A 23,673-nucleotide genomic window follows, 5' to 3' on the forward strand; every position below is an offset into this window, starting at 1 on the left:
CTTAAAAACTTATTTTGGCTGCAGAAATAGGTCATTTTGGGTTATGCATTAGCCTAGGACTGGTCAGGGAAAAGGGGTGGCAGAGGAAATGGGGAAACAGTTTGTAAAGTGGAGAGTGGGCAGAGAGAGAAAGGAGGAAGAAGAGAGAACAGTTTGAAGTTTCTTTTATTAATTTTTTATCACAACTAATTTAAGAGGAGGAAAATTTAACTTTAACTCAAATCAGCAAAAAATCAGTCCAGTAGCATAATTTCCATGTAGATCTCCTTATCATCTACTTCTATTTTAAGCAGTATTTAATTAACTCATTTAAAACAACCCATTGTGTTATTATCTTTTAATAAACATACATAGAATTGTCATGGTATAATTAAAATAGCCAATATTGTACCACCAATTTATATTCCCATTTGTCCTCTACCAAAATTTTATTTCATTTTCCTATGGACTGATTATTTTTAAAACCTATTTTAAAATGAGTTGTATATCAGATAATTTTTCATTTATCTATCTACTAAGGATTTTAATTACAATAGTAAAACCTAATACAAAGTGAAAGAAAGAATAGAAAGAGTACAAGATCCAAAGACAAAAGTAGAACATGCAAAAATATAATAAGATAAAAATATGTAAAGAAGTTACTTCCAACTTTCATCAGAAGTGTAAATAATTTTTGCAACTCTTCACCCTCTCTTATTCACACAATCAATGATTGCTTCATCCCATATCCCACTTCTTTTCTACAGACAAATTCATAATTATCTTTTCAATTCTTATGTCAAGAGAAATTCCACTAAGGATTACTAGAAATAACAATATATTGTATTTTTTGGAGTATAAGACGCTCCAAAGTATAAGATGCACCTAGATTTGGGGAAGGAAAACAAGGGAAAAATATCTGCCTCTGCCTCCCAGCAATTTGCCTCCTTGCAACAAACGGTACAGACAATATACACTGTTTGTAGTGTTATATTTCAGACTATACTTGTACAGATGCTGTTAAAATGTGCTTTCTGGAAGTATAGTTATTCTCTACTATTTAAAAGAATAGCACTTTTTAAAACAATACCACTGGGCTTCTTCAGATAAAGCATTTATTTTAAAAAGCTTCATTTTGTTAAGTTGTCTAGAACAATAATAAAGCAGTCTTTAAAAATAAGTCTAATAATTTGAACATTCTATAGGCATTTATAGTTGTTCACTTGCCTCCTTGCAGCAAACAGCCTGATTAGCACAAGAAAAAAAAAACCTGCCTCCCAGCAATTTGCCATGTGGGGCAAACAGCTAATTTCACTTTCAATTACTCCTGATCATCAGCTGTTAGAGGCTGCAGGGATTGCTGTAGTTTATTGAAGCCTCCGTTTGCTGCAAAGACAGGGGCAGGTGGGTGGGGCTACATTTGGTGTATAAGACCACCCAAATTTTTACCCTCTTTTAGGGGGGAAAAGGTGCTTCTTATACTCTGAAAAATAGGGTATATTGTTTTAATCTTGATCAAATAAACAACTTTATATTCCTTCATTTTACTTCTTACAATCTTAATTTGTATGTAATTCATTCAAGTAATGTCATAGAATTTAGTTTCTTTTCATTTCTTCTTTGTTCCTTCTTATAAAACTCTTCTAATCTTTAATAAGCCTGTTTTGTAAATCCGCTATATAAAAGTTATCCAGTTCATTTTCTTGATTTATTATTTGTATTTGCCTTTTGATTTTTGAAGAAACATAAGGTTTCTTTTGTATGTCCAATGAGACATCTTTTTCCATTCATTCTCATGGCCTGTCATTTGTAGATCTGCTTTTAATGCCATCTTTGTATGGTCAATTAAAACTTGTTCCTCATCTGCCATTTTTTCTATAACATTTTTGGGACTGTCCATAGAAACAAACATTGTTATTTATATTGTTGGTATTGATTTCTGAATTCTTAAAAGTGTTCATATTTTCAGTGTTATATTTTGTGTCACTTCATAGGTCCCAGTTAATCAACTGTCAATAAATAGCAATAAACTAGAGAAGACTTTGATCTGAAAATTATAAATGGATTAAGGATCCAGATATATTTGGAATAAGATTTTAGAATTAACTATAACTGATCATTTATAATTAATTCCAAAATCTTATTCTAAATTTAATTGGATCCTTAATTCATTTATAGTTTTCAAGGATCAAAGTCTTATTTACCTTTTTGCTATATATGTCATTTAAAAAAAAATAAAGGTTATGATCAAGATTTTATTTCATTAAGGACTGAAGGCAAACTAACCCATTTGTCAATCCAATAGACTCTAATAGCTTAAAAGTAGTTGACAAGCAATTTGTAAACATGATTAGAAAAAGAAGTTTGCAAACCTAATATCTTTTAAAAGGCATATACCAGCGATGGCGAACCTTTTTTGGCTCGCGTGCCACAAGTGGGGGGAGCGCAGGGGGGTCGTGTGTGGGCGTGCCGCACCCATAATGCAATGCGCGATCCCCCAGTGCGCATGTGCGCACAACACGTGACTCCCCCATTTTTACATGCTTTTTTCGCCCTCCCCAGGCTCCAGAGGCTTTATAGGAGCCTGGGAACGGCGAAAAGAGCCTCCCCCGCCCCCCTGGAGGCCCTCCGGAGGCTTCAGGGACAGTCCGGAGGCTTCCCTGAAGCCTTCGGAGCGCTTAAAACCACCCTCCAAACAAACCGGAAGTCACGGACGGTCCCTGAAGCCTCCGGAGGGCCTCCGGGGGGTGGGGTGGGGGAGGCTCTTTTCACCCTCCTCAGGCTCCTATAAAGCTTCTGGAGCCTGGGGAGGGCGAAAAATGGCTTTTAAAAAGGTGAACTCAGCTGGCCAGCGCGCGCATGCGTGCTGGCCAGCTGACAGGGCAGCGCCTCGCGTGCCCTGACAAATGGCTCCGCGTGCCACTTGTGGCACGCGTGCCATAGGTTCGCCATCAGGGGAAATACTATAGTTGTCAACATGGCTATTCTCATTGTCTCCTGGTGCTGAAAACCCACCAGAGACTACTGTCTTGCAATCTTTCAAAGAGCAATTGTTCGAATCTCATGAGTGGTCACATGGCTTTCCTTATCAAGCAAAGTTCTAAAGAGCCAGCCTACTCACTGGCTCTTTGCTGCAGTTCTTGGCTCCGCTTTTTGGATAGGCATCTTCAGTTTGCTATTTTTTCCTCTGGAAGTCCATCTCAGATAATCTTTTCACAATGGATCACATGGCATTTTATTGATTTATACAATTTATATGACTGTATATTTCATATATTTTTGGGCAGCATAATTTTATCAACTAGAAAGAAAAATTAACCATCAAGAACAGAATATTTCAAAGGACTGTATCAAAAATAAGTCGATATTCTAAGGTTGATGAGAATGTTATTGTTCTATTCCCCTTCTTATATCTATTGAAATTCTACAAATCAATTCTTTGAAGAAAACAGTATATAGAAAATATAACCATACTTTACCTTGAATACTTTTGTTCTCAGACATACATACTAACAGTAATCCCGAAGATAGCTCTTCAATATTTTCTTCCATCAACAAACATGATTTTATAAGCTGGGAAAGGCACTTGAGTTGATGTAATGTCAAACACTGGTTCATTCCTTTTCTGGAATGTTCCTCAGCAACTATAAATAAGGAGAAAGAAAATCAGATTCACGTATCACACTTGCTTCCTAGATGAACCTTTAGGTGAGATATTTTTCTCTGTTTTCCTTCTGATAGGATTAAAAGACTACTTTGACTGTGGAAATGCAGTCATTTTGGGTTATGTGACATCTATATCATTAAATTGTATATGTTGCAATTAACTTTTCTGATTATTTGTAAAAATGACAGATAGCATATGTGCATGTTTTATGTACATATGAATAAAACAGAAAGCTGATATTTGTGAAAAAAATGTTCAGTTTCTTATGTAGGAATGTGGAGAAATTAACGCTATTTCTCAGGTTCATGACAATAAAGTCTAAGAAGGACATAGTTCATTCACAATATTTTAAGAGATTATCTATAAATATAATAGTATGTTAAAAAAACATCTGATTAATTTTATTATTTTAAAAATATAAGATGCTAATTTAGTAAAAAAGACAAAATCAACAGAAGATGAAGAGAATGCTTTTGGATAGTGTTTTGGTTTGGTAAAAATGCCTGTTGTTGCATTTCCAAATAATAATTTGCAACCAGCAGAGTTTATTTAAAACTCAGGTGAAGGACTGAACCAGTAGTACCTTGTGTCGAGAACATTGTTTGTATCATCTGACTGACTGTATCATATGACATCCTTTCAGTAGTACTGATAATAATGGCAATCATAAGACATTACTAAGCATTCTTGAATAGCTGTTATGGAAATACATTCTATAAGAATTCAGCCTTGAAAAATTGCAAAATACAATGGCTTTCCTCCTCATCAGTCAGATAATTTGGAGGACATTCCAACTCTAATTTTCTCTCATATTGGATGCCAGGTTTTGGTCACAGTTAAATACAGTATGTTGGTTAGTATTTTTAAATTGCTGTGTATCTTGGATTCAGTAAGAACAGAGAAAATAATGTCAAAAACAATTTTAAATGCCAAAAATATTAACAGCATTTAGCAACATAATATAAAGCAGTAAAAATGAAGACTTGAAACCAAAATATTTTTTCTTCTAATGCAGGGGTGTCAAACTGGTGGCCCATAGGCTAGATGTGTCATGCATAGTCCACGCCCACCCCAGCTCCACAAATGGGAAAAACATTACGAAACGTCACATGATGGCAGCGTGATGCAGTGAGTTTGACATCAGTGTTCTAATGCCTTGCAAAACAAAAATCAAAATTACAAAAGGAGATACACTTATCTTTATTTCCGTGTGATGTTAATGTCAATGTATTGTCTGGAATCTCTGTATATTTAGTTTTTGATCTTATCCTTATCCAAATTACTATTTCCTGCGTCTTTGAAAATGATACTATATATAGATTGATTCTTCTTCTTTTATATTTAGATGAATCTGGTCTTGATATGATTTGACTCTTTCAGCATTTTTTTTTACCCTGGTCTGACTAATTGCAATTTTATGTCTTAGTTACTTGTAAGCTGTCAATGACATTATCTCAGTATTGAACATCTATGTACAATAAATGTCTTTCTTTATATGTACTCTGAGACTAGAGAGATAAAACTTTTATTATATGTCTCAAACCAAAGATCTAATGATTCCATCCTCAATTCCCAGGATGGAAATATATCAGTACATATTCCTATGGTTGTTATACATTCATTAAACACCGGGAGACAGTTTCATCTTTATTGGGACTTATCAGTCACACACAACCATAGTAACTAATTAAAACTTATGTGATTCAACCCATCTACTTGGAATTGAACCCATGGACCATATATCCTGCTCCTTGCCAACCTAAAAAGTCACTGTAGCTTATAAAAGTAAATGCACTGTATATAGCACAAGCATCTATGAGTTTGATACCTGGCATAAAATGTATAATTGTAACAGTGTAGTATTTTTTATTATAATTAAGTGATTTTATTAGGACACATTCTGATTATACTTATCATATGTTTATTTACCAGTGAATTTGATATTACCTTAACATTACCAATTAATAAGCATTAATTAATGAAGCGGGTAAGGAAGAATTCACTAAAGGTAGATAATTTGAGGATTTTTTTTATTGTGTTCTAAAACTGTTTATCCCCATGAATAAATATTGGGGGGAAATGGAACTCCTAACAGGAGAAATAACAATTAATTGTTGCCTAGTCTGTGGAATCTGTTAGAAAACCAGGACATTGGGAAATAGAATTTGCCCTGGGAACAAACATTACAGCAGGGGGAATATAGTGAAAAGCTGTAACTTGGCCATTGTAATGAAAGGAGGGTATACCTGAGCCATTGATATGATTGATTGTAAATGCCCTCTTCCCTCTGGCAGAACACCTGGACACTTCAGTTTACAGGGGTGCTAAGTGTATGAAGCAGATAAGTAGAGGGCTGACTGCAAATAGAGAAAAAATTGGCTTGAACATAGAAACGGGAGTCTTCATCCTTCTTTAATTCCTTTGTCTCCATTGTGCTTGCCAATAATAAATCAGCAACAATTTTCTGTACTGTATAGTAATTCCTCCATAAGATGCTAGAGAAGGAAAGCTAGAAAAGATGGAGACATTTTATTATCAATTTGCCTAATTCTTTGAAGATTAATTTGATCAGATTTGCCTTGAGAAAGGACAGAGTGAAGTAACCTTGATGTCTTGTCTGACTCAAATTGATTCTTTTCAGTATATACATCTCACAAAGTGGACAGTGTGCATTATGATTAAGACCACTATTTGCCTTCTAAAATCTTTAAAAACAGCATTTTAAAATTTCTAAAATCTACAATAAGTTTATTGTTGTGTCTTGCATTTATCATTTTTCAATTTACTCATATCAAACAGCTACTTTATAATTAATCCCCATTTTTTCTGAAATTACTGTATTCATTTTATTTATATTAATCATATTCACCTATTATTCATTGTAAGCTAAAATACTGTCAATGAAAGAGTAAGTAAAGAATTAAAATTATTTTGTTATATACACAAACAACTTAAACTAGATTTAACAACCTATGTATTGCTGCCTAATAATTTATGCAATTTAATATTTTGGAATAGTTGCTGTAGTACTGTTTCAAGCTAAACTGTTAGGAACAATGGTAACAGTCTTCCATATATAACTTGATATAGTGGTTTAACAATTCACATCAATTTTAATCATTAGAGTTTAAAAGCTAGCATCTTTTTAAGATGCTGGATTTTAAAAGGCAACAGGGTTTCAAATCACAAAATGATCTATCCATAAAAATATGAAGTGTTTTCCAGTGAATCTCTCTGACTTTGCTAATCTAATGCAAATATTGTTCACAGATTGCATCTGTTATAAAATATGAAAAAGAAAGAAGACCCAGTAATAGGTATTGATCTAGGTATTTGTGAGCAGTAATTTAAGTGCTATTTACCAAACAGAACAGATGCAGATGCTGACGAATAGGTAAACAATTGTTGCATGGCTTAGTGCCAGATTCCAAACCAATATATTAAACTCCAAGTGAAGCACATTTCCCCTATGGATTGCACTTATTGCCACTTCATTTCCTACTCGCACTGTCTCTCTATTGCTGTGCCTGGCAGTAAGCTATTTTCAGTTCTTTCATGACCCCTGAGGCCTAGTGCTACCTCACACAGCCATTAGCGAAGGGAATTGCATGTGTGTGACACGGTCTGAAACCAATTATTTGATATTTTCTTCAGAATGATGCCCAGGTCTGTTGGGAATGAGCAATCATGAAATAATTTACCTCCTGATTTAATTTTTTCCTTCACAAATTAGTTGTCGTCTGAGCTTGCTATACACAGCTGCCCAGGACATATCTCTGTCTTATCAAGATTATACTTGAAATGATATAAGAGAGAGGAGGATGAATAAAGCAGACTAGGAGATTCTGCTTTAAACAGGCATTGACAAGTTTATCAGATATACTAATCATAAGTGTTCCCTGCTGATTGAAAGAGATGAAATCATAAAAAATGTTAAGGTGCTAAAAGAAACAACATAGATGTAAATCATTAGCATAGTATTTCAGCTTTAAAATACTGCTGCTTTTCAGTTCTTTTTTGAACTACTGAAACCTATTAATATTAAAAATGTGTTTTAGAAGACAAAAAATAGACTAAAATGAGCAGATAATCCATTCTGAGCTATTTAAATTTAGTTCTTCTCAAAATGAAAAACTGTATTATCCTCCTAACAGTAAGTAGGCATTTATGTCTTATAGTTCTATATCGCAAGAAAAAAAAATTCAACCTCTGCAAAAAAATTCAGAATATTCTGTAGCACATTGTTATATGGAAAATCCTCACAATGAGATTATATAATCACATTGAAAATGATTTTTAGGAAAGCATTCACAAACCACGTTCCATAAAGTCAATTCAACAGAGTGAAAGTATGGGCTGGGATCCAAAAAGCAGTACAATTAGTTCCACATACACTAGAGAGCTTTGAGCATGTGTTTCTTGAATAGCAGCTGCCATGCCACATGGTAAATCACTTTTGAAGCACATGGACTTCAAAAAGAAGGTTCTTATGTAATATGGGCTTTTCTATTCAAAGAAAATACAATCTCACTGGACATGCCTTCCTTTATGGGAAGAAATGTAAACTATCCAGTCATTTAGAATACTTCAATGTAATAAAGAAACCATATTATAATTTAAAACAAAACATTTGGCATAAAGCATCTGTGATATTATGGGGCAGTATCTGTATAACTGGGATCCATAACACTCAATTTTCTTAATGCAAAGATTGATTTGAAAGTTGATGCTGGTATCATTAATATCAATATTAGATATACTGCGATCAATATCAAGTTTTTAGTACAGCACAATCAAATTATAGGAAATAGAATCATACATTTTATGTTTGTCTTGTCTGACTCTTCTGTGGCAAAGAGAAATAAATTGTGAAAATTACTTTCAGAGCCATTTTAGAAAATAATATAGAGATAAGTGTTAAACCCACAATGTATTATAAAAGCATGCCATTCCTTAATAGTAGATTAACAAAAGTGTTTTACTAAATAATTTTATTAGGACATTTTTAAATACTTCAGTTAAATCATTAAATAGAATATGTTAGTAAATATGAAAGTATTTCATTTTTTCCAACCAACAACGTCCTCCATTATGTCCAACAATATATCTGACTATAAAAATTAATTAACTATAAATCCTAAAGCTATATCACATCCTAGCTTCTTTTGTGACAGAACTTCAATACCAAAATTTATATTTAATATTTACCACTTACTTATAGGTCAAGATATATGAATCACAATCTGAATTCTTTACAGATAAAAACTACACACATAAAAGAAAAAATGCATTCTAGATTTAAAAAATAGATATATACTGGCCATTGTATTTTGCTTCTAAAGCTTGTTTTCAAACATGCCTGCAGTAAACTATATGCTGTACTAAAACGTTTATATTATTCAAGTCTATTACATTGGGGTACGTTTTCAGAAATACATGTTTATTGTGAGAGTAGGCTCACAAAAACATTCAAAAACTGAGAAAAATGTAACTATAGAAATAGATGTGTTAAAAAATATACATAAAAGTACATCTGAATATTCAAAAGTTTTTTTTAATTTGCAAACTTTTGCTAAAATTGGGTGGAAGGTATAAAATATAATAAACACAAACCAAAATACAATAATTTGTTTACTTGTCAGGAACATGTTTAAAAGAACCATAGTTATTTTCAATTATGAGACTGAACAACATTCTAAACCCTGATTATACTAGGTTTCCAAATCTGTAGACAGTTTTTATCCCAGTGACTGACATCTGGTAAACATACTGCAATATTAAATGGGACTCTTTGCATTTTAGTAATATTTCAAAATAAGCCATATTCAAAATAAATTCAGAAATCCATGCCTGTCTGCCTCCCTTCAATTCAGATTTTTGAAAAACTGATAAAGCCCAACATTTGTATAAAGGTCCAAGTACATATTAATATACTAGCAGAATATACAGTGGAGGGAATTGGGATTTGGGAAGAAGAAATGGATCAGATCCTTTGTTAGCAAAAAAAAAAAAAAAAAGGAATAAATTATTCTGAAATAAAAGACAAACAGAAAATTCACATCTGGATCAGTATGACAATAGTTAACTGAAGCTGAGAATTGATCCCTCAAACCCATTGTTTTAAAATTTAATCTGAACTATCAAAAAGTAATATTCAAATTTTAAACATGTCTCTCTCACAGATGCCAATTTAATGTGCACCATTTTTAATCAGGTTATTTCTCAAAAATTAAAAATAAAATCTAAAGCTAACCAAACTTTATATTACTGAAAGCATGCACAATGCCACACAGCTTAATAGTATCTCAGCAAGGAGCACTTAATTAAGTTCTGCTCAGGAGACAGTTGATATGTGTTGAAAAGAGTCTAATAAAGAGGCATGTAACATTTTCCCCCTCAAACAATAGTGTAAGTGCCTTAGGAATCTCTTCAAGAGACCTTTTAGAAGTCCTTCTTCTTTTAAGTCTCATAGGCATGTATGGTTTCCTTTACAAACTACAGTATGTTTTTAAGAAAACGTAACTTAATAATTCTCTCTCAACTTCTTTGTCACACTCTTTTCTTATTAAAGAAGGTACTTTAATACATAAATCTCATATTGGGTTCAGACCGCTCAAGAGAAATCAGACCAAAATTAAATCATTTTTATCTTTTATGCTTGGGAGGAAAATGCAATAATTAGGGGACATGGTGACTTACCCTTTTTTTCTAACCATAGGAAGAACACCCAGGTGAGCAAAAGAGGCTTTGAGATGAAAATAATGTTTCTAACTGGAAATATTTAGATAAAATGACCAAATTCTGTTTTGTTTGGAAAATCTAGCAAATTAAATTTGCTATTTAACAAAATATTATTGCACAATAGACATGGAAAAAATAAAATTATAATACAATTCTTTTAAACATATATTATAAACTATGGATAACTTTTTTTAGTGAAGTAACCCTATCCAAGAAAACTGATGTCCTAAATACAGTAATAAGATTCCCTTTTCATATAATGGCATTAATAAGCGATTTGAATAGTAAGATATTCATAGTATCAATTTCAAAATTCTTTTAGCAAAAATAGATTGAAAACATTTTATCTTCTAAGCTGAAAAGAAGCAAACATTTCAGCATCATATGAACATAATGAAACATTTTCTTCAGCTCAAACAATTCTGTTTATAAGAGTCTCTAAAATCTCCATTTTCAAAGCGCATGTCAGTTTCTAAGGTGAGGGAGGAATAACCCTTCTTCCCTTTCTAATAAAGTAGCAAACTTTCCATTGACATAATGAAAGATTGAGAACTACCCTTAATTTTTCCCCCAAAGTTTAATCATGTCATCAAGAAAAGTATTTGTAATCTTTTTAGTTTAAGACGTTGAAGCTTTTGTTTCATTCTTTATTGCACCCATTTTATACTACTTCCTATGCAAATGCATCTGTACGCAGTTTAGAAAATACAACATACAATAATAAAGCAATATAAACCATAATGATTAAAAAGTAGACAAAAAAGTAACAGCAGACCCACTTCCCTACCATTCGTACATGAAAGGCCTGTACAGATTTTCAACAGGCACCTAAAGTTATAGTAGGCACGTCAGCAATTTCAGAGGAAAAAGCCTTCCAGAATCAAGGTGCTACTATAGAAAAGACTCACTTATAAGTAACCACCAGATGGCATTGTGCAACTTTTAGCACATTCCCCTAATGATCTCAATAATTAACCAGACTGCAATGGAGAAGAAAGTCAGTTATATAGCCTGTTCAAGTGTTTAGTTCTTATAAAAGAAACTGAATACGGCTCGACAGCCAATTGGCCACTGTAGTTGTTTTAAAGGAAGTGTGGCTTCAGGATAGTTAAGTGTCCTGTTGGCAATCTAGATACCACATTCTGCCTCATTTGCGCCTTCTCTACCAAGTGGAAAAACAGTTCCCATTGAAAACATTATATTAGCTAGTGTAACCTAACAGTACATGAATAACTGTAGCTGTCGTGCCCAGGAAAAGGCATAGTGATTATATGCACTCCTGGACATTGTAATCACTTAAAACTGCCAGGGGCAGTTACAGTTCAGGAAGATCTCTCAAAATATGTAAATATTCTTTCTGGAAGAATGCAATAGCATTTAGAATATGCAATCCATTCACTTCGGTCTGCCATAACCCAGATAACCACCTGCCCTGCTCTTTGCCTTGTCAGGGTTCATTTTTAGTTTACTGATCTTTATTCATTCCATCACTGCATTTAGTCATTGGGTCAGGACATGTACAGCCTCGTTTGATTCAGGTGTTTTAGAAGAGTTATCAGCAATCTACAGTCAAAGGTATTGAAGGTCACTGAAAAAAATCAAATAGCAGATCATGTTTAAGATCCATCTTATCATTATAAGCCATTCATTATTTTCCTGAATAATTGTGTGTTTTCAGATACTAGTATTAAAACACATGACAAAAGCAAAAACAAAACATTAAACAACAAGGAAAATTCCAACCAAATATTGATCATATCACACTTCCCCTTAAAATGCATGAAGGGGACTTGGCAAACTTAGTGCAACAACAGTGATTTATCAACTACAAGTAGTCCTCGGCTTATGACCACATTTGAGCCCAGAATTTATGTTGCTAAATGAGAAATGTGTTGTTAGTTTTGCCCCATTTTGCGACCTTTCTTGTACCAGTTGTTAAGTGAATCACTGCTGGTGTTAAATTAGTAACACGGTTGTTAAGTGAATCTGGCTTCCCCATTGACTTTGCTGGTCAGAAGGTCACAAAAGGGGATCACATGACCCCAGGACATTGCAACCGTCATATATGTGAGTCATTTGTCAAGCATCCAAATGTAAATCACGTGACCATGGTGATGCTGCAATAAGTCACTTTTTCCAGTGCTGTTGTTACTTTGAACAGTCACTAAATGAACTGCTGTAAGTCGAGGACTACCCGTATACTTAGATCACATCCTATAAAATGCAAGAACAGAATCCAAAATGTTCAATACATTTTCCATGAGTATTGTTTCCAAGTCATAACATTTTGGCAACAATTTTCCCTAACAATAAATTAATTCTCTTTCAATACTTTCATGTTAACAGTTAAAAGCAGGAGAACCAGTTTAAGTTACGTTGAGATGAGGAAAAAAGTTTATCCTGAGTAATAATTGCCATCCTCAGTGGGGCACTACCTTTACATGGTTGTCAGGCTTTTATGTGCTCTGAGGAAAATGAGAGCTATGTCAGAGGTTCCACCATACTGGATAGATCTCCTCAGAAGAGTCAGACAAAGACTGTCTCTCCCATAAAAAATATGGTGAGACGTAAACTACAGAAACATATTCCAACTGGATCATCGTCCATAGAAGGTCAAAGACTGTGTTAGGTGTTGGAATTCCTGGACATCAAATCAAGAATGGTCTACAAGACTCAGGATTGTTGGCTGAGCAATCAGGGCCAGAAGCTAGTTTATTCATTGCAAATAAACAGAGATATTTTTTAAAAAATGATCTGTTGTTACAGATCAAGCCCAACAAGAATCAGCAGAACTGGAAGAATTGCAAAGGACTACTCAGAGAAAAGAAAGCCAGAAGTAATTCAGACTGTAGAGGCAAATCAGGGGGAGTTGGCAATAAAGGATGCCAGGACAGTTTTCATTGCAAAATCAGGCACTCTCTCCTCTGCCTCAGAAATGAACAAAGCTCTCTAACTAAAGAAGTAGAAGAATTGAAACAAATAATAATTAAGCATCACAAAAACAAGGAATATGATTGCCTGCATTGAAGCTTGTTCCAAAAAAACACTTAGCACAAGGATTAAAAGATATCAATATGGAAAGCACGGTTGTTGGTCAATGGTCCTAGTTTGGGAGACGTTAAGGAGGAATCTTTCAAGGAGGCTCACTATCACCTCTACTGTTTGTCATGGCACTGACTCCTCTGTCAACAATACTGAATAAACTGAATAACTCAGGTCATAGCTCTCAAAACTGAAAAACATCTGCCAGGCTATCCCACCTCTGTGGGATAGTAAAATGGATAATTTGAAGCTGTATGGAAAAACATTATCTGAAATAGAATCACTGTTTCACACTGTCTGTATATCCAGTCAAGATATTGCAATAGAAATGTGTCACATTCATGATCAAATAGGAAAAACAGTGAAGACTAAAAGAATCAAGATATCTTAGGGAAATACCATCAAGACTCTGTATGAAGATCATCACTAGAAATATCTGCGCATCCTTCAAGCTGACCATAAGCACACTGTAGACAATAAAAAGGTTAAACGTTAATACCTCAAGAGAGTAAAGAAAAGTTCAAACTCAATGGAGGAAATATCACCAAGGCAATCAATACCTGGGCAATTCCAGTCATTAGATACTCAGATGGGACATTGGACTGGACTCAAGCAGAACTGAAGGCTCTGGATAGGAAGACCAGAAAAATAATGACATTAAATCATGCCCTTCATCCTTGCACATTTAGCAAGGAAAATAGTGGGCACGGAATGTTGCAAGTAAATCAGACAATTAAAGAAGAGAAAAGAGGAATGGAAGAATATCTGAAGGATACTGAAGAATATATACTGAAGCTAGTACACTAGGAATGCTTACTGAGTATTTGAGTGACCAAACTGTCCTACGAGAAACACCAAATGAAGAACAAAAAAATGATATGGGATGAGAAAGCATTGCATGGCTAGCACATTTTTAAAAATAGTACGGAAAACGGATACCTTATTTTTCGGAGTATAAGACGTACCTTTTTCCTCAAAAAAAGAGGGCGAAAATCTGGGTGCGTCTTATACTCCAAATGTAGCTGCCTGGGTCATCTGGAGAAGGGGCAGGTAAAGCGGGCGCTGTGCAGGAGGCATAAGGCAAGGCTGCTCGCCACTCTGCCTGCCCCTATTCCAGACAACCCAGGCAGAGGCTGGTCAGCTTCTGCTCCTGGCCAGGAAGACGAATCTGCAATCCCCACCACCTGAAATGCTCTTTTTCCTCCCCGATTGCAAAAACAGGGTATGCGATCCTCCTGACCAGATCCGTCTCTCATTCCCAGCAAACCCCTGCACCTTTGCTTCCTTGGTCGGAAGCTGATTCCACATGCCCATTTTTGGAATAGGGAACAAAAAGAGCACGCCCTTCTCCTCCTTCTCCATCTTCTCTTTCCTCCTGGCCAGATCTGTCTCCCAGGCCAGGAGCAGAAGCCAACTGCCCTCCATCTGGGTCGTCTGGAGAAGGGGGAGGGGGAGCAGCAAGCCGCCTTACCTTACACCTCCCACGCAGTGTCTGCTTCACCTGCCCCTTCTCAGGCAGTTCCAGGCCGCCGAGATCACAGTAACAGCGTTTTCGGGTGGCAGCACTGTCACTGCGTTTTTTTGTTTGCCAGCTGTGCTTCAACTCTAAGACATATGGTAGACTGATCTGACTCTTATCACTAAAACTCACTGCGCATGTCTATACATTCTACCACATTCCTTCATCTTTATTATTTCACCTTCTTTGTCTTTTGTTCGCCTGCCAAGGTGGCAGGCAGGAACTCTGCCAAAATGTAATAATTTAGCTAGTAAGTTTTGTTTTTACTTTCTTTACAATAAAATGTGTTTCTTAGAATATATCTCGGGTTTATTTTGCTTAATTATCAAGTATACTTCAAGGAGAAGCCACGGTTCCTCCCCTCGCTAAATACAGGGCTGAATTCACACCCTGATAAGCACAACTCAAACCGCCCAAGAAGGGGCAGGTGAAGCAGGCAAAGTCGTGGTAAAGTCTTTTTGAGTCACAGCATAGTGATCTCAGCCACCTGGGTCATCTGGAAAGGGGGCAGGTGAAGTGTGAGCTGCAGAGATCATGATAAAACCTTTTCGGGTGGCAGCACGGGAATCTTAGCTGCCTGGGTATTCTGGAGAAGGGGGAGGCTGAGCAGTGAGCCACCTTGCCTTTCACCTCTCATGCAGCATCCACTCATGCAGCATCCACTTCACCTGCCCCTTCTCGGGTGGTTACACTTTTTCTCCCTCCTCCTCTCCTAAGGTTCAAAGCATGATCAGCTTCCCAAAAGTGCCACAATCCTCACAAAAACAGGAGGGAGAAATGAAAGGGGTGAGAGAGCTTGCAGCAGGCTTGAAGGAGCGCCTGTCAGCGTCAGAGACGAGAGACTCCCCCACAAACCAAGGGAAAGGGGTGGAGAAAAAGAGCCCCTTCGGGAGGAAAACCACCAGATTCTTCCTCTCGGTTTTGCGCCCTCCTGTTTCTCAGCAGCCCCAATACCAAGCCTCTACTGGCTGGAATTCCACGTTTGTTTTGTTTTTTTACTTCTTGCTTTCACGTTTCTGCTTCGTACCTCTTCGGCGCTCCAGCTCACGGAATGGGGCGGGCAGAATTAAGGCAAAGAAAAGCCAAGGAGCTGCGAGTTAAGATCGCAGGCAGGCTGGGGAAAGTGGGGGGAGAGGAAGGGAGTGGGAGAGAGGAAATGCCAAACTTGTCCTCGCTTCTCCCAAGGAGCTCCTGTGCCACCTCACAAGAGCACCTGATTTCAGTTTTATGCCACAAGTTTGGCTCGTGCAGAGGAGAGAGAATTTAAGGGGAGGAGGAAACCGCTGTGGGAGGCAATGTTAACCAACACATTGTTAAAAACCCTTCTAAGGGAGGATGGAACAGATTTTGCAAAGCAAGGTTGAGAGAGAGCGTGCAGGGGGCAACGATGCTATGGAGCCCGGCCCAGGCTGTGGGGCGGGAAGTGGTCCGCCGTGCTGCCTTTGATGCTGCCCTTCGCGGGGGTCTAGTGGGGAGAGCAAGTGCCATGCTAGAGCCTCACGAAGGGTCTGGGCCCTCGCAGCAGGTGTCTGTCCAAGAGGGCTTCCGTGATTCCACGCACCACCAGCACTGAGCCAGCCTCTTCAAGCAGCCAAGTCCCTCTTCTGCCCCCATGAACATCATCCCCCACCCCACGCACTCCAGTTAAATCTGCAGGGTGATAGGGTTTGTTTTAAATGGATAAAAAGACCTGTGCTGCTCGTTATCAAAATCCAAGTGGAAGTGAGGATCCCCACCATCTTTAACCGCCCGAAAATGCAAGGCACACAGGCAGTGATGGTCTGTGGCAATCCCTGCAGCCTGGAACAGCTGATTGGTTGTTCAATCAGTTGCTCCTGCTGAATCAGGCTGCTCAAACTGTCTAGGCTCTTTGCTGTTTGCTTCAAGGACACTAGCCAGATTAATACCGAGGCAGAGGCAGAAACTTTTTTTCCTGCTTTTCTTCCCTAAAATTAGGGTGCGTCTTATACCCCGGTGCATCTTATACTCCAAAAATACGGTAATAACAAGATCTGACAATGGTTAAAAGCAAGAAATTTAAAGAAAAAGAGAAGAAGGCGACAGAAGAACTAGTTCTAAGACTAGTGCTTAAGAAGGACTACACTTTAAGAACAAGTATTCAAAACCTGAATTGAGAAAACAGCAGCAGACAGCAAGTGCCATCTATGCAAAGAATCTGAAGACACAGTGGACTACCAGGTCAGCTGCTGCAAGAAGGTCACACAAAATGACTACTAACTATGGTATGACAAAGTATTAACAAAGGTGCATAGGAATATCTGCAAGAAATACCATTTGTCTGCAAGCAAGAACTGATGGGTCTACAAAATAGACAAAGTAATAGAAAATGAAAAAGCAAAAGTGCTCTGGGACTTCAAACAGACATGCATCTGACACATGACACTTCATATTTAACAATTGTCAATATGAAAGACAAAGAGGCCCGTCTGGTGGATATTGCATTATATGGAGACAGCTAAATAGAAGAAAAAGCACTGAAGAAAATCAGAAAATACAAAGATTTGCAAGTAAGTGTTATGACTGTGGCAAAAGAAAGCAAAGGTGGTACCAATAGAAATAGAACCCTTGGGTGAAATCCCCAAACACTGAGCACCATTTGAACATCAGCAGCATTAACAAAATCATCATTAGTCAACTTCGGAATGCAGATTTATTTGGAACAGTTTATATCCTGTGATCATACTTTTAACACCATCAAACAACATCTGCTTATCTCAGGTCTTTGGGAAGGATTTAATAGGTGGATAAAAATGCCAAATCCAGTCTAAATATATGACGGATGGACGGTGCAACCAACCATATTATTTTCAATCTTTTGGGTAATTATCTATCATCATAGGGCTCCTATGTTTCAATTCCTACATTTTATCCTTTCTCTCTTTCTTCTTTATTAATCAGTTTACTCTGAAGCAATCCCAAGATGAAATTCATTCATTATTCTAATGCTAATAAGCATAATATGCTGAATGTGCTAAAAGGTACTTAAGGTGATTCAAATTATTGTTAAGTTTGGATAACTTTAAGTTATGATTTTTATATCCTATTCTCATTTTCTGCTATATTCCTCCTATCTACTAAGTTCAACTATGAGCATTATCATATATGTTTAATGGTTTTTACTGATTCTTTATTGAAATAGAGAAGGAGAAAATAATTGATATTCCTGTGATGGTTCTGCTATTGTTTCTGCAGAATGAGATCATAATGTAGTCTGCCAGTAGTTTATTATATCAGGATGTACGTTTTGGCTGTCCCTAAATATAGATTATGTTCAGATCAAGCCATTATAGATTGTTCATTAATTTTTATAAATCCATGCTCATAGGTAGGTGTTTATAAGAATATACCTTATGTCTGGAAGTATCACCCCATTGATTCAAAGAAACAACTCAAGGATACACATACTTGTAAACGTCTAGTCACTTAAAATCTCACCCTACCCAAATAATCATATTAAGGTGATCATAAAATTTTCTGCCATGCAATTATAATACAAAGAGGATTATATTATATTTCTCTCTGATTTTTTTCAGTTATATAAATTCACAAATAAGTCAAAAATTATTGCAACTCAATAATGTTTACTTACATAAAATATATCTGAAAGGATTATTTTGATTTGATTTGTAACTTTCATTTTTTTAGAAAGCAGAACTCATTTTTCCTTATAAAGTTTTAGAAGTATCATCTGCTGATTTGTTTATTTCACACATTAGAATTATTACAGATGATGTTCCCCAAGAGCAGACATTGAAAACTTTTTCATTTATATGATAACAGCACCAACTGAATATTCATTTAAAGTAATATCCTTCCACCTAAAAATAGCTGATGTGTTCTTTTTCCTTTCTTTATCTGTGCATATAGCTCAGCATACAGAAAGAGGAAAATCTGAACCTCCCTTCCTTGTGCTCCAATCTGTCTCCCCTGCCAGTCAGCAGGATGTGGGAGAATGCATGATTGAAATGAAGAAAACAATATGTTATATTATCTACCCCACTTGGACTGTCAACAAACTAACCAGTTATCTGGTGAGCTGCCAAATCCCAATTGTGCTGGGATAAGAAGATACTCAAGCAGCATCTCTACACATGCCATTTCCATTATACAATTGTGGTGACAGAGATTGGAATTTGAAACAGCAGGACAGCAGAAAAAATAAGAATCTGAGACAGGCCATTTATGCAGCTCATGTTCTGTCCAAACATATTCTCATATTATAGAATTAATAAGATAATTTGATAAAGGTTTATATTACTTTGGCAATTAAAGAAGAAATGCTAATTACTTTAGCAATATGAACAATGTGTCCAGGTTTCAGAAATAGTTTTCTATTTTTATTTCAAATGCATACGACTCTTTTCAAATTATGTATTCTCAAACAATACGATGAATGTTGTAGTTTAAGATTAATATAATCCATATAAGTAATTATATATTATAATTTTAATAAATTTGCTACTTCAATCTGGATGTAATTAGTGGATAAAAAACAAAATAAGCCCAGTCTTCTTATATATATATATATAATCAGTTAAAAGAATACAGAAATTAGATTTCTGTCAATCTATACCTTTGACATTTTTGCAGATAATAAATGCACTGTACTTAAAAGAAAAGCAAACTCCCCACCCTCCCCACTAAATTTACCTTTAAAATTGGAAGGTTGTTTCTTCTTTGTTAATGGAAGCAAGCAAGATTATCTTGCTGAATCTTGCCAGGGTTGGGAAGAACTGTAATCCTAAATTTAGGACAGCATTTCTTTAGGTATATATGGCAGTATACTATATATAACCTGACATTAATTACATTCCTGCACTTAAATCTTTTGCTGAATCAGTTAAAATGTGTATCAGAAATTAAACAATAAAGAGAAAACAATTAATGACCATAAAGAAAATGTCACTAACCCCCAACTTGAACCATGCCTCTGTTTTTCTTTGAGTTCTTGCTTGTCTTTATATCATGTAGTGCTTTTTCTTTGAGTTGGAGCTCACAAAGCATGTGAAGAACAAAAGTGATTTCTTCAGTGAAGGTATCCAAGTAAGTTTCATTAATAAATTTCAGCACAGAAGAAGAATCAATAATTCCACTTAGTATATATAAATCTTCTTTTATCATTGCACAAAAGGCAGGAATGGAACTATTGTAATTATGAACAATCTTTTCAAAATTCATTTCATCACTCTTACCCTGAGCACATTTTTGCAAAAGATCACTAACCAATTTATTCTGCATTTTTTGATACTTGACTAGAACTTCAGATTCAGGATAAAGAAATAAGAGATGCTGCAGACACTGAGTTTTAAATTGCAGTTGATGTTGTACAGTACCAGTTTTTGTTTGTTGATTACTTTGCAATTGATGTACTAAGTAGCGTCGAAGATGTAATCTTATATCATCCCAAATGCAGTGAACATCCACTGCTGTATCATCTTCAATACCATGAATGGAGCTATTGGATACGAATTCAAAAGATGCTCCACTTGGGGTACAGGGAAATAAGACACCACACTGATTGGAGAGTTCAAGGAGAAATTGAAGAATGATTTCTTCTTGATTTTGTTCATTCTTCAATAATCTTTGCTACGAAAGGATAAATGACAGAAGATATTTGTAATACATGAATAACTATTTAAAATAAATAATAGTTATCTTCAAGGGCTTCATCATTATCTCTTAAAATCTAGATTTTTTTTCAAATATATAAATTTCATTTTTATTTTGCCAGTACACACAAGCATATGTGTGTATATATTATACATTCCACATTAAAAATTTCCAGGTTCTCTTCAGTGCATATTCATAAGAAAAACAAATTCCTCTCATCTTTCTAAATCAGCCCTTCTGATATGTTCTTTTCTTTGAGTTGCATTGCACCTTCATGAGATAAGGGAATGGCAGCCAGGAGGCAATGTTTTTTAACTATGCTCTGGCTTTATGGAATCTAGCCATAAGTCGCCTGATTTACAGGATGTTCCAGGGTCAACTCTGCTCCTCATTCCCATTTACCTCTATATGAAACTAGTAAAACAGGACATTTAGCCACAAAGGTTTAAGTATCATTAGCATTATGTTTTTAACTAATTACAAATTTAATCTTATCTAAGAACAGGTTAAAATATTTGTAGCCTGGATGCAATTGGTTATATAAAACAGTATTGATCTATCTTCAAGACATAAGTACTCAAATGAAAAATCTTCCATGACTCTAAAATTTTCCATTAAGATTGAAAATCTGGTAAACTGGACATTATTGTCCAAAATTCTACAGTGTTTTGTTAAACATACAAAATTTAGCAATTTTTAAAATTTAACTGCATTTTACCCTAGCAAATAGCAGCTAAACTCCCAAAGGAGGCCAAGTATGCTATAAAACTTTTCTATCACAAACATAAAAAGTAGCATTTTCACCAATGTTTGGAGAAACTTGATTAATTCTCCTTGATTGGTTGAAGAGAATTTGGTTGAACTGAAATCATGGTTATTTAGCCAATGAAGAAAACTCGTTGTGTCCTGCAGCAACTCATCAGAACAAGTTTCATTTAATTCCAGTTGTAGTTCCTTAAGGCATTGGTCCACACTAAACCAAAAAGAAAAATAAGTATTTTAATTCTTTTTAATATATTACCTATTTTCTGCAGAATGTCAACATTTTATGTCACCCTATATATTTTTTATTTAATTTGTCATAAGAGAAGACTAATGTCGTCACTTTATAATTTTTGAAACAATTGGCTATATTCCCACGTGGGCACCTTCAAGATGTCTGGATTTCAATTCCAGGAATTCAGTTTGTCCATTAATTTGGGAAGACCAATGTAAGTAATATGTGTTTAAGAACATCATATGGAAGTATTTGCATAAAGGTTGTATGGATTAGAATAGCATCACCATATTACTACCATACCCAGGGCTGATTTCATTCCAGAGGGTCAGAAAATGCAGTATCCATATTTCAAATAAAGTTAATTATGTTTGTAAAAAAATTATTGGGCTGTGACATCTATACTAATTTGCCATGTTTCCAAAACTACTCTGACTTGAATCAAAAAGACTATGCTTGCCCAGTTCCGCAAAGATAGCCAGAACAAGCTTCTGAAGCAGTCATACAAGCCTTGCAAAAATTTGGTTGTTCTAACAATTTGAAAAGAGATATATCATTTGTGTTCTTCTGTGTTTCAAATAACTGTTCTGTAAAGTTCATAAATGAATAAGCAGCATAAATACAGTAATTTAAAAAATTCACAAAACACTTGTCACTGGATTATATACAATATTTAAAAAATAAAACCGCTTACCATAAAGTATTTTTCTTTATTTTCTCATCAATGTCACCAAGTACCTGTTGAACCTCCAGATTTCCAGGAAATGTGTTTAGCAAACAATCGAAGTTCAAAGAATCAAGAGAAAAATCATCTCTCCACTCCATTTCTAAATAAATTAGAAAATAAAATGTCCAACTCCTTTTGATTGCTGACATAGGTATAAAAACTTGATTGTAAAATTGCTAGCAAATAAAAAACATGAAAATACTTTCTCTTTTCTTTCCCTCAATGGTAGTTGCTTCTTTGTGACAGCATCTATTCTGCTTACCTCTAGGAAAAACAGGCTGCTTACAAATAACTCTAGAGTATTTTTAGCAGTCACATGTGAATTCACAGAACTAAGTTCTGTATCTCTGAAGATTCCCATTCAGAATATTAAGCCCATTCAGAGATGGGCTTTGGAGCAGAAATATGTTTTTCTGATAATAAACCATAATTACACAGAACTATTATTCTCAGGAATTCCACCAAATGTAGCCATTTTCTTTTCAAATATATCAAAGAAAAGGTACAATACTTGGTAGAAAACAATATTTATGTCTCTATAGTCACTTGGAGACTACTATTATAGATGAGTGGACAATATTTTCATGACTACTACCTATGATTCACATATATTATTCAGTTGTAAGTTTAATTGCCTTAAGAAGAGACAGGTACTTATGAGGAAGGAAAACATGATCTTGTCAACTTTAGCATCAATTATATTGAAGTTGCCATTTATGAGATATAAGCCTAAAATGTTAAGCTGCCACATAAAGACAGTATATGGGGACCTAAAGAACAAATGGCACTGAATGTTAGCTATTAGCATTTACCATATAGATATTTAATAAACCTTTTCCTTTATAACCAAATATTTAACCATAAAGAACACTTACATAAAAATGCATATTTTATCATTTTTTTAGTAAAAAGTTTATATAGCTGGCCATCTCAGCCCAGGTGATTCAATATAATGAACAAGCAGTGGGTAAAACCACATATTAAAAAATATAGATATAAAAAAATATAAAAATCACATTAATAGTAACATGAAGATACAAATTCTAGGCGAAGAGGGAATAAAAATAGCCGGCTCAGTAGTGGAGCCTTCTAAGCATGTTTCCAGTTTTCTGAGAGCCCAGGCCTTATATATCAAGATCTTGTGGGTTTTCTGAAATATCAAAAGGATATTGATAATATAATCTGGCGGGGAAGAATGTTCCAGAAGGCAAACATCACAGCAAAGAAGGTACTGTATGTCTTCTGGGACCCGCCAAATATACCGTATTTTTCGATGTATAAGACGCACTTCCCTCCCTCCCTAAAAGTGGGTGAAAATTTTTTCTTCCTGTAAATCGAGGTGGATCTTATAGTCCGGTGCGTCTTACAGC

At 35.4% G+C, this 23,673-nt stretch overlaps 1 protein-coding gene across 1 annotated transcript in view; it reads right to left on the reverse strand.

Annotated features, from left to right (window-relative positions):
* The window catches only part of KIAA0825, a 184,671-nt gene that overhangs the window by 157,995 nt on the left and 3,003 nt on the right, over positions 1-23,673 (reverse strand). Inside the window, exons 2-5 of the mRNA XM_081940976.1 lie at positions 22,271-22,403; positions 21,384-21,552; positions 19,880-20,555; positions 3,459-3,623 (exon numbers count right to left, since the gene is read on the reverse strand). Of these exons, the coding sequence (XP_081797102.1) occupies positions 3,459-3,623; positions 19,880-20,555; positions 21,384-21,552; positions 22,271-22,401 (1,141 nt within the window). The 5' untranslated portion in view covers positions 22,402-22,403. The remainder of the gene's footprint in view (positions 1-3,458; positions 3,624-19,879; positions 20,556-21,383; positions 21,553-22,270; positions 22,404-23,673) is intronic.

The sequence above is a fragment of the Natrix helvetica genome, assembly GCF_964273705.1.
Source record: "Natrix helvetica genome assembly, chromosome: 2".
Lineage (NCBI taxonomy): Eukaryota > Metazoa > Chordata > Lepidosauria > Squamata > Natricidae > Natrix > Natrix helvetica.